The sequence below is a fragment of the Epinephelus fuscoguttatus genome, linkage group LG1 (assembly GCF_011397635.1).
Source record: "Epinephelus fuscoguttatus linkage group LG1, E.fuscoguttatus.final_Chr_v1".
Taxonomy (NCBI): Eukaryota; Metazoa; Chordata; class Actinopteri; order Perciformes; family Serranidae; genus Epinephelus; species Epinephelus fuscoguttatus.
This window is the reverse complement of record NC_064752.1, coordinates 40,566,162-40,578,316: the sequence shown is the minus strand read 5'-3', so window position 1 is coordinate 40,578,316 and position 12,155 is coordinate 40,566,162. Positions and strand designations below refer to the sequence as shown.

The 12,155-nt window shown below is 41.0% G+C and overlaps 2 protein-coding genes across 6 annotated transcripts in view; one reads left to right on the top strand and one right to left on the bottom strand.

Moving 5' to 3' along the window:
• phactr3b (phosphatase and actin regulator 3b) overlaps positions 1 to 2,251 on the top strand; it is a 66,366-nt gene extending 64,115 nt beyond the window's left edge. For 2 of the 3 annotated variants that reach the window (XM_049573157.1, XM_049573148.1), the window contains exons 12-13: positions 234 to 310; positions 784 to 2,250. In XM_049573157.1, coding sequence (XP_049429114.1) covers positions 234 to 310; positions 784 to 799 — 93 coding nt within the window. In that variant the 3' untranslated portion in view covers positions 800 to 2,250. Of the gene's footprint in view, positions 1 to 233; positions 311 to 783 lie in introns of all 3 variants that reach the window. The other variant, XM_049573141.1, reaches the window with a different exon arrangement.
• ppp1r3db (protein phosphatase 1, regulatory subunit 3Db) overlaps positions 1 to 10,716 on the bottom strand; it is a 40,636-nt gene extending 29,920 nt beyond the window's left edge. The window contains exons 1-3 of one of the 3 annotated variants that reach the window (XM_049573247.1): positions 10,380 to 10,716; positions 9,240 to 10,191; positions 3,475 to 6,872 (exon numbers count right to left, since the gene is read on the bottom strand). In XM_049573247.1, coding sequence (XP_049429204.1) covers positions 9,275 to 10,171 — 897 coding nt within the window. In that variant the 5' untranslated portion in view covers positions 10,172 to 10,191; positions 10,380 to 10,716 and the 3' untranslated portion in view covers positions 3,475 to 6,872; positions 9,240 to 9,274. Of the gene's footprint in view, positions 1 to 3,474; positions 6,873 to 7,322; positions 10,192 to 10,379 lie in introns of those variants that run through there. The other 2 variants (XM_049573256.1, XM_049573243.1) reach the window with 2 other exon arrangements.
• Between the last annotated feature and the right edge of the window lie 1,439 nt (positions 10,717 to 12,155).

Genomic DNA, 12,155 nt, shown 5'->3' with positions numbered 1-12,155 from the left:
TAATATAACCTCCAGGTTGGCACATACTTTAATACTTGCAGTACTTGACATCATTATCTCCACCAGATTTTCTTTGACATAATCCCCAGTACAGCTTACATAATTTGCACCTGAACAACAGATGTTTCTCCACTTTCACATCATCCCCATTTGAGCTTCACCACCTGAGTGACTGCGTGGCCGTATGAAGTGACACACCTGGCCTTACGCTCGATGTTGCTTTTGTTCCGCAGGCAGCGATACGAAAGGAGCTGAACGAGTTCAAAAGCAACGAGATGGAAGTTCATTCTTCGAGCAAGCACCTGACGAGGTCAGTTTGAGTGTGCATCATTTTCTTTTTGCTCTCCTTTTGTCTGCTTTATTGTAAGCAGATAATATCTAAGAGGGTCAGTGTGACATTGTGCAAAGACTCAGAGGTGCACTATCCCACAGTTTCACATCAATGAGTGCACACCCTGCAGAGTAGGCCTTAAATTTAGCTGCAGCCAGGCCCCTTGAGATGAGAGAGTTGCACCTTTTTGCACCACCTCTCCACTATAATGAATGTCCGTGTATATTTAGCTTACGTTTTGCTTATGTCAAGACTGTCTGTAGCTAAAAAAAAAACCCACTGAATTAGCTGTGGTTGTGCTTACGCAAGAACCCTTTTTTGATGAGAGGTCATTGGCTGCTTTTAAGAGCACTGTCCATCAGGCTAATAATAGGACCTCTGATTGATGAAACCCCAGTATGTGAATGATTTAGCCCACACTCACACTCTCCCCTCTTCTTCCCCCCGGGCAGGTTCCACCGGCCATAGCAAGGTTTCTTCTGTGAAGAGTTGCTGATATCTGGTTCTGTCAGTGAAGACCTTGCACGGAGTCTTCCAGCGCCCTGGCCCACAGTTAGTGGGCGTCCTGGTATTTGGGTCCAGCGAACCTTTGGAGGCTATGTCTCTAGAAATGGAGCTGCCGGTAGACGGGGACGCATGCAGCGAGCTCCACTTCTGCTCAGAGGAACATCTCTTTAACCCTCACTTCACCTTGTCAGAGGAGCGGGAGGAATCAAGGTCATGTATTCGCCATAGACAAGCAGAGACTTTTTTTTGTAAACAGACTCTTTTGAAAGACGTCCTTTTTGATGCCACAGGGGGGAAATGTGCATGTGACCGAGTCGACCAGTCCCACTCCAGTATCAGTAGTCACATCCCCGAGCTGTGTCTGAGTCTCACTGATTCAGTTGATGCGTTTCATATCAACAGTGTAAACAGAATCCTTGTCTGTGTAAAAGACAAATTTCCCTTTGTAAGCACTATTTATTGTCTGCACAATACAGGTTTTCAATTTCTAACAAACTTTGTCTGTCTTGTGTACAACAGAATGCAGGCGCTTTTTTTCAGAACATATTTTAAAGGAATATTTCACCCACAAAATGACCATTTATGTACGAGTTAGTCACACTGTGTTACCTTGAATTTGTGAAGAAAACTTTTTTTTTTTTCCAGCATGCTTTCATGAAAAACAGCAAACATATCGATGTATTGATTGATTGGGAACTATGCTTACAAAACTGTATCAAAACGTCAAATTACAAACTCTCACACAACTGGTGCAGGATAATACAAGTCTCATTTATCCAGTGCAGAGTGCTTCCCAAACACATGCATTTTTGTTAAAACCTATGTATTGGAGCAGGGCTTTCAGGGGAGCATAGATAAGTTTCACTTTCATTTCACTGGACATTTTCAGGGTGAAATATTTCTTCAGTATCACGACAAAACATAAGTGTGATTTAATAATGTGGTTTGGAAGTGACAGTTACGGCCTGTGTCCACCAAAGTGTTTTTTCATGAGGGCATTTTTAAATTCTTTGCTGTAAGAGTGTCACATATTCACACTATTTTAAAAACACCAGCAGCATGACGAGGTGCTGAGTGCACCAAACGGGGCCTGAGGGTGATAATTGCTGACTACACATCATAAATGGGTTGTAATCCCTTCAGATTAACCAAACAGATTATCTAAGCATTTTAGTGCTTTGTAAGCAGATAACAAAAGTGTCATGAAGTGTACCTTGTTGCATCAGAGTTGGGCAGGGAGATAAGGAGAAAATCAAATATCACAATATCTTTGACCAGTGTAGGGTTGACTATTGGTGCTTTAACAACATATTTACACAGTGAGGATTTTAGTGAGATAGTAATGTGGATACGTTGACCAAGTGGGTAAAGACAAAGCTAGAACAGTCTGATAAGCTCAGAAAATTACATCACCTTACTGTAATGCAGCCTTTAAAGGACAACACTTTCAATATTATGATATCCAGAATCCACAACAATATCTAGTCTCATATCCTGATATTGATTTATTGCCCAGCCCTACACCAGATCAAGCAGCAATTATTTTACAAGTGCAGGCAGTGACCTGTTTGTTCTCATCATGCTGTGCTTTATGCTCTGACAAATGAGGACATGGATGAAGGGAATTAAGCAGGTTGGTCAGGTGAAACTCCCACATGAAAACAAGTCCTCCTCTGTTGATCTATTAAGTGTTTGTGCTGCGGCATCACACAGGCAGAGAAGAAGCCATTGGCCCACACTAACTGTGAGGTGGCGTCACACTTGTCCCCGAGCTCAATGTTACCAACCAAACACATTAAAACGATTGGTGCGTGTGAGGCCACTGAAAAGCCTCTTTCAGAAGGTAGAAACCTCTTACCTGATATTAAAAGTGTAAAAACTACAGAAGCAGCCCTGGCACTCTGTCAGGCACGTTCAGATTGGCAGTGCAGTTTTTAGCTTTACTGACATCAACACGCACGTTATGTGAGTCACAGCCCCCGTCCTGGCACCGGTGGAGGAGCAGATGGCAGCTCCAGTTAAAATTACACCATACTCCAGGACCACTTGCTGTCTGGAGTAACGAAACAAGCAGCTACTGGTCGAGAGCTGTGGCAGCTGATAGTGGCCAGTCCAGTCCAGAAAGGCCGTGGTAACCTGTGGAGCTGCGTGGGAGGAACGAGGGATGCTCTTACGGTCATGAGGGGGATGTCCTGACTTCCGGGTGTCCCTCAGATGGGTGAGGTCCAATGGGCAAACACGCACACGATGAACATATGTTCGACAGTTTTTAGCCAACTGTAATCGTGATGACCTTCTGGTTCAAAACTAGGCTTTGGATTATGAATCGCGTCATATTTTGGACCATTTCCTTTTTTCCATATATTCCCGGAAAACATTTTCCAGTAATTGCATAAGAACAATACACGTCACTGTTGTTCAACATCACTGAGCACCTCGAGCTGTTATTCTGAACCACACATTGGCTTTAAATAAACAAAATATTGCTTCTATAAATAAAAAATCATATGAGGAAATCAGTCATATCTTTGACACTAACTGACATGCTTGTTTTATTCCAAAACACACATCAGTATGTTAAAGACGTAACTCATAATCACTGAGACCCATCATGATGCAATTTTTACATTTTAATCCCAGCCAGTCTGCGGAGCAAACGTCACTATTGAGCATCATGTTGGCTCCTAATATGGTGGCCTCTTATATAACTACCGGCAACAAGCACAAGATGACAGCCCCACATAAAGGCACAGTGCTGTGAGGCAGCATGGATGTGTGCCCCAACAGCACACTGGCACGACAGCTAAGACTGTCAGTGAAGAACATCGGTACAAACGAGCACCATGTCAGAGCGATGAAACCCAGGCAGCCTGGGGCAACTGAGGGGATGTTTGCTTTTTGTTTCTGGTGCAACTGTCAAAGGTTTAGGAGAAATAATGATTTCATTTCAAGTACAGAGGACATACTAAAGCCTCACAGCACAAAGACCATTTCATTGTTGTGGCTACAGTTTGCCCTTCATTGCTACGCACATGCCTTTATCCACAGTGACGGCTACAGTGGAGTAAGTCATCATCTGTAAATCCAGTAATTACAAGCAACCTACAGAGACCAAGTACAAGAGACAACAACAAAAGTTGCCAAGTTATGATTGCCCTCTGAGGGTCCCAAACACAATACACATTTCTACTGGGAATGCAACTGTATCATGTTGTATACAGGGGTGGGGCCAGATGGTGTAAATATTTGGGGCTCAGACCAACCCGTGCTTCACTTGAGAGATTTTTCCCCCATTAACAACAGCTACGTGCACTATTTTTCAAACCATCTGAGGTAATAGAAAGCCTAAAAATCCCCACATCACTTGCTTGAAACATAGTTGCCAAGGAAAACCATCATCATGTGTTGCCTACATCCAGTTTCGTATCTAATTGTCCTCCACCACCAACTGTTTTCATCATTCTGAAACCATAACACAAGTGTTGAGGATGACTAATTTTTACTCCTGCTGCCTAGAAAGAGGCAACATTGTCTGATGTTACTATTTTTGAGTTACATAAGTAGGTCAGGAATTTGGTGTAAGCAGCCTTACTAATCCTGAAACCTTTTTTTATTATTTGTTTCACTATGCTGGAGCAGAATTCACAGAATGAACGTTTAGCTGACAAATTCAAATTGCAATTCAGGGATCCCCAACAATGCCAAGTCAATATGGTCTTTAATTCTCTGCACTGAAAATTAGGCCAACAGAAGAACATTTACACACTGTTGAATTGCTTAGGAAATAGCATCGTAGGATAAACAACACTGACATATATTGATTTGACACAACATTCAGGGCTGTTTTTCCAGTTAGATTGATTCAGTTTCTAAAGGCAGATGGACATTAGTGGAAAGCTCTCAGGAATCAGTAATGAGATAATGAGGGTAAAGCAGCACACCACTCAATCCACAAGCAGTAGTTTAGTTACGGTAGTTTTTTTATAATGAGAGATGATGCTGTCACTGACGATGCTCTCCAGTAATGTAAGGCTCATACACTTAATTTTACTTTATGGAAGTAGCGAATAAAGAAAGGCTCAACAAAAGGACTGTACTTACACTGCGTATTTATATGGTTTGAAATAGAAGGAAAATTTGTGAAAACAAAGCGCATTTAACTTGCATGGATCGTAAACACTGGGGAGATAAACAGCACAGTAATGTCGATTAGTACGCTCGCTCAAAAGCTGTACTTTAGAGAAGTAAATTTTAAGTACTCATACTTCACTTGAGAGTCAGTACTTCCCACTTTTTCTTAACTACATGTCATAGGCAAAAACTGCACTTTTTACCCCAATACATTTATTTGACAGCTACATTATTAATTGTGGTACTTTGCAGATTCAGATTTTACATGGTAAACTTGTTATTTAACCTTAAATTAAAATGAAATTAATTAAAATTAAATGTAAACTTGTGCTTAGTTTTTTTAATGCAGGACTTTCGGGTATTTTTACATTGTTGCACGGCTCTTTTTACTTAAAGGGCCACTGTGTAAGGTTTAGGGGGATATATTGGCAGAAATGGAATAGAATATGATGAATATGTTTTCTTTAGTATAATCACCTGAAAATAACAATTATAGTATTTTTATTATATTATATTGAGCTGTTTATATAATGCATACGGAGCAGGTCCTCATCTCCGGAGATCACCATCTTGCATCGCCATGTTTCTACAATTGCTAAGAACAGACAAACCAAACACTGGCTCTAGATAGGGCCATTCGTGCTTTTGTAAAACTCTGATATTTTTTTTTAAAAGTAAAACTGCTTTAGCCAGTATTTTTAGCAGTTTATATCCCTGGGTCCATTTGTTTTGGAAAGGAACAGATCTCTACAGATGATTTTGCTCCTGGGAAAAACCGGCTGAATGTCTGGGTTCCAAATAAGGTGAGCACACATTCAGTTATCAGAGAAAATAGCTGAGAAAACATTAGCAGGTGCCTTGCAAGTGGTCCATCTGCAACAAGCCAAACAATGTAGGGGAAACGCTGATTTGTAATGTGAAACTGCTTTATTCAGAGTTTTTACTGTTTTTAATCACCTGGTCCGTTTGTTTAGGAGAGGAGGAGACCTCTGCAGATTCAGCTCCCGGTAAAAACCTGTTGAACAATGAACACTGGAGGAATTGTAGTCAGGAGAAAAGTTTCAACTGGTTGTGTCCCTGCACTCACCTAAATCTTACACACTGTTCCTTTAAATATAGGATCTGAATATCCCTACCACAAGTGGAAACAAAAAGCATACATACTGTGGCATTCACTGTATTTTCAATGGAATATGTAGGGTCTTTTATTTGAGCAATGCTGCCATCTAGTGTCTCATAAGTGCAACGTGTGTGTGCCTCGGAATTGCACAGAAAATTCTCAGTGTTCCTGGAATGAGCAGCTGATAAGTGTACGGTGACGCAGCAGAGTAGAGCCTCAACCAGCAGTGTCTATTTACATTTTTCTTGACAAATCCTGAGAAACCCTAAACTGTATTAGGTAGCCCACAAATTGGAATTATAGCCACATTCATATTAAAAAATGCTGCATGGGTCTGATACAGTTATTACTGATGTAAACAAATCATTAGAAGTTACAGAAGAAATAATAACTTGGGTTTAGTTGTGTTTAAAGACCTGTCAGTCAGTCAATCTTCTTTCCTTCTGTTCAACTTTAGATCACAGACTGTGTCTTTAATAAGCGCTCCCTTTATTTTAGTTTTCTCTGACTGATGCATTCCTTTTTAAAAGGCTCGACATGCTCAGTAATGTTTTGGGTGTTCAGATAGCTGTGATCATGTTTAAAGCATGCCATACAGCTGCAGTGACTAATGCAGGCAGAAGAATGTCCTCCTGTGAGCCAAGCGTTGCAGCCTGCCAGTTTTCTGGCATCTGGCCTCGTATCAGTGGAAACTTTTTTGGTGAAAGGTCACCGCTGTCGGGGGACCTGAGGGGAGCGGGTCACAGTGCCACAGAGGAGCTAACACTGCTCACTGTAATCCTCCTGCAAAAAACAAAACAAGCTCCAGAAGAATGGGGTCAAGCCCTGTCGGTCACAGCAGAAAGTTCAGTCACAAACAAGCTGCTCAAAAGATCAGCCGTCTCCATGTGTGTAAAGCAGCAAATATCACACTGGACAAATTCTGTGTTATGATACAATGATAGTGTTGTGTAACTCAAACTTTTAATCAATAAATTGGGTCGGTAGACTTATTAAAATGCGAAGTGAGCAGAATCTTATACAAAAGGATTTAATCTAAATAGAGACCCAGCAGGAGCACAGAAATCCTTCCAGGACTTGAACCAGACCGGACCTTTTTAAAAGGGGTTATCTCGGCTCTGGCTTGAGACTTAAAAAATGTAATCAGAAGGCCGGCATAATAAACTGGAGGTGTGTGTGGTGTTGTGTTTTCGGAGCATGACTCATATCAGGGATGAAAAGTCAGGTCTCTAGTGCTGAATGAAACCATTCTTTTATTAAGATGTCGCTAATGAGTCCCCCAACTTTGTGAAAGTACAAACAAGTACAAACATATTGCAAAGAACTTTTTTCTGAAAAATCGAATTATTTATGTATTATGACATGTCACTCTTTGTTCAGTTTACTGAAGTTTAAAAAATGGCTGAAGATGAGACAAAGCTGTTGTCGGCAGGTTCAGGACATGGGTTGAAATGTGTATTATGAAAAACTTGAAATTAACATACACTTCTAAAATCTTACAGTCATATAGTTTATACTCTCATAAATAAAAAACAATATCCTTGTAAAGAACAGAAACACTATATCTTGATAAATTTGATCATTTATCTCCCTTACTGCCATAAAAGGTGTTTGCTGCAATTCCCCCCTTTTTGAAAAGACTGTTGGTCACACCCCCATGTGTGTTACATCACTGGAAAACCCAGGATGTGCTGACCACAGAACATCAGTGCTCAGATAGATTGCATGTATGGTGTATGAAATATATATCTCAATATCATGCCTCCCACAGAGGACAAATATAAATTGCTGGGTCTCAGGAGGATACCTCTCTAAGGCTGAACTTCACGTGTGGTGAAGCTCATGTTGATGTTTTGCTGTACCCATACAAATGAATTATATCAAACTAGAATCGTCCATCAGAAGCTGTTTGTAATGAAGCCTTTTTTTTAAAGGGACAATTCACCCAAAAATTATAAAAACACATTTTCCCTTTTACCTGTAGTGCCATTGATCAATGTAGATTGTTTTGGTGTGAGTTGCAGAGTGATGGAGGTATTGGCTGTAGAGTTGTCTGCCTTCTAATAATGTCAGTGTAAGGAATTATTTTTTCCAGAAATCATGACCTGGTTATTCAAGATAATTCACGGACCTTGTTATCAGCACTTTCACATAAGAACTATTTTCTCTCTGCTGAACTACACACCATATCGCCACGCAGAAGGAAGCATACCTACTGCTAGCTCACCAAGCACCTCTGAGTTAATGTTAAAGAACAGCTGAGGAAGATGCCATTAATGTTTACATCTTGCTCTGTCACAAGCATCTCTTCTGTGAGAAGATGCACACTTGATTCTGTTGGTTGGTGTAGTTCAGTAGTAGAAAATAGTTCCTACATGAAACTGTTTACAACAAGGTCTGTGGATTATCTTGAGTAGTTGGTCATGATTTCTGGAAAGAGACATCCACTTTGTTGGAGAGATGGCAAACATCTCTGCGGTGGATATCTCTAGATTGATAAATAGCACTACAGGTAAGAGGAAAATGGTTTTGATTCTGGGGTGAACTGTCCCTTTAACATTAGAAATACCAAAACAGGCCTCATTTGATGACTTCAAGAAATACAGTATCTCAGATTTTACATTGCCTCCGTATGACTGCCTTTACCTCTATCTTCTGTTTAATACATTTGGTACAAACCACTGTTGTTAAATTATTAAACCACTGAAGACCGCGGCCTACGCACTGTGTTTACCCCTTAAAACTACAGTCTTACCCTGCTCTAGTGTTCCCAAATGTCTAATTGTTTTAGTATTTCTAGAATTTCTCTAGAGTTTAAGTGTAAATTGAAGTTTATCCTTAAATTTAGGGTTAATCCTTGACCTTTAGGTTAATTTGAACTACTTTACACATTACTGGGGTTTTTTGGAGCAGTATTAATGACATTATTTTTTACAAAGTGATCATGCCATCAGGGAACTAGCTATCAAGTACATATACTGGTGTAAAAAGTGCAGTATTTGCCTCTGAAATGTGGAGTAAATATACAGTGGCAACAAAGAGTACTTGAATAAAGATATTTAGTTGCATTCCATCTCAGCTTGTAATACATAAAGGGAAACACAGGTTATATATTTACTGTACAGCATTTTGCTTGTTTGTCTCTGATACCTGTGTATATGTGTTACAGCTCCCCATGTGGACACTCAGGTAAAATGCAGCATGCTGTCCTCACACTCCCTCGGCACAGTCACCTTGTAACTGTGGCATGACAGTTTGTAATTTTGTCCATTGTTGTTGTCCCAATAATTAGATCCTTTCACACGGTAGCAGATGGCAAATTCTAGAATGGTTCCTGGCTGCAAAATGAAGGGTGGGACAGGCAGACGAAATCTGAAGATATCTGTTTCTGGAGCACCACACTCCACACGGTACCCACTCGACACCCAGGAAGCTGCTGTTTCTGTGTGTGTTCTCCAGTTGGTGAAAGAGTAGTGCACTGTGACTTCCTTCTCATAAGCTAAATTAAGTACTTGTATCGTGCCTGTTATTCCCTGCTCCGAACACAGGACCTGCTCCAGACACACGCTCTGAGTACAGAGACGTGTCTGGAAGTCCGACTGAGCTCCTACATTTTCAGGGAAACAAGGTTTGAAGTAAGGCAGGGACAGTTCCAGTGACTTCCCGAAAGCCAGTTCAGAGCTCATGAGCAGTCTGAACATGACATGTTGGGGTATCAGCGGGTGCTCTTGAACTTTAAAGACCTTAACTTCCTCTAACTCGAGGCCCAGTGAGTCCACAAAGCGGACCTGCAGGCTCCTAAGTTCCTTTTTACTCTCTGCAGATGAAGGAAGAGACAGAGTTCGTCTCCTCATAATCGTCTTGGTTGGAGGATCACTGGGTGAGCTTTGCCTTAAATTGAGTTCCTTTACAGAAGGAGGTCTTGGACCTGGAGGACGTATCCGGACTGGAGTTTTTGGAGGGTTAGGCTGAGGATCGTAAATGTCCCGGAGACGAATGGTGGGGTTTCTAGCAGTGGATGTGTTACTGGAGCCACTGATGGACTGAAGTTGGGTCCTGCTCTTCTCACCAGTGCTGTCCATGTTTGTCACATTAACCACACCTTGAGAAACAAGCCAGTCAATGCATGATCTAATCATTTAATTTCCAAACTGTACATGCAAATATCCTGTTACAATCACCAGTTTTCTAGACACAATCACAGTTATTTTAAAACCATGAGTCCCATGCTTAAAATCTAAAACAATGCAAATGTTGCTGCACACTAAATGTATTTAAGAAGGACCAAACCTGTGCAGCAGAGACTTCTTGTGTTCTGTTGTTGAGCTGGTCTCTTGCACTGACGTTGCTCACCGTCTGGAAGTTGCTACGAGCCTAACTGCCACCAGATGACAGACGAGAGCCTGCCTCTGCCAGCACATGCCAGCAGCACTCCACAGGAAACCAAACACAACATCTTGGGCAAAAAACTAATAAAGTTCTTGGACGCCACAGACAGCAGATGATCTAGTCAAGAGACTTGATGGACAAAATAATCTGCCTACCAAGCCATCAGTGAGTCCAACACAAACTTGATCCACAGACCGGACTGTAATCTATGGCTCCCACCCTTTGAGCTCAGCCCTTGACATATAACATGAGACCCTGACTGGAGATGGGAGGTGTAGAGTGAATATTTATAGCAGACAGTGGGCTGTGTCTCTGTTCTCTGAAAATACATTTCTGCTTCTTTATAGTTACTGACATGAAACACCCAAATTTATTGTCAGACTACCATTTTGATTCACAGAGTGCCCAGAAAAACATAACAAAAAATGAACAGACCAACAAACAAACCAACAACCAACTGTTACCCCTGACTGAGGACTATGTATAATGTAAAAGGGGTCACAATGATGCTAAGATCTAGTATCAGTCATCATTTTTGATTTATTATACAACAATGACGACATAGAGCCTATTTATACCTTGTATTAACATGCACCTTGGGTGACCCGATCGCAAGTGGACAGTGCTAAATACTTGTGTAAATGATCACCAAGGCACATTGCGATCCCCTGGTCGAGGTGATCTGGGACTCATTTCACCACACATCTTTCGTAGTGTAAACATTAATGTGTCCCCAACAAGGACTGCATTGATAATGTAGTCTCATTGTAATTTGCCCAAATTACAATGAGTTGTTTTTGTTTTGTTTTTTAAAGATATTTTTTGGGGCTTTTTAGGTTTTAATGTATAGGACAGACAAGCGTGAAGGGGGGAGAGAGAGAGGGAGTGACATGCAGCAGGGGGCCACAGGCTGGAATTGAATCCGGGCCGCTGAGGCAACAGCCCTGTACATGGGGCACCCACTCCACCACCAAGCCACCGGCGCCCCATTTACAATGAGTTTAACGGAGAGTTGCTTGACCATCCATTGTTTTGCCCCATGAAAGGAGACATATCTTATCCTGCAGGCAGCAGGCAAAAAAAAATCACATTATACAGCTTCTTTAACCTTTCGTCTTTTCTTGAAAAAATCGGTTTGTTTTTTAGCATTAGTAGCTAGCATTCCCACTAGGACAACAATTCGTTAGAAAAGGGTTAACCTTCGCGTGAAGTTGTCAGGTACAGCAGAGCAGGTGCCTTTACCTGTAGCCCTTAGATAATCACATGAGATGATATGAAGCAGCCCATAGATTATGTCATGTCATGTTCTGGTAGTTGCATTACTCTGAAATCATGCTCAAGTTTTATTGTTTTCTTTAGGAACAGCAAATAAATATAGTAAAACAGTGGCCTTCATCTGACATCTATTTACTAATATAACACAATTGCACACACCAGGTCAGTTACTGGCTGTTATCTGTCTCTTAAGGATTACTCTACAATAGGCCTATGTGCAACAACAACCAAACACTTTGCCTGCAACATAAGATCTTAAAACCACTGTGTGAAGAGCTCACTAATGCTGAAACAAGGCAGTTATTTGTTTTAATAAAAAGCAGACAGCAGTAGTTCATTTGTCCATCAGTAAGAAAATGCATATTATTATTATTGATTTATAAATGTAATGACTTTGAAGAT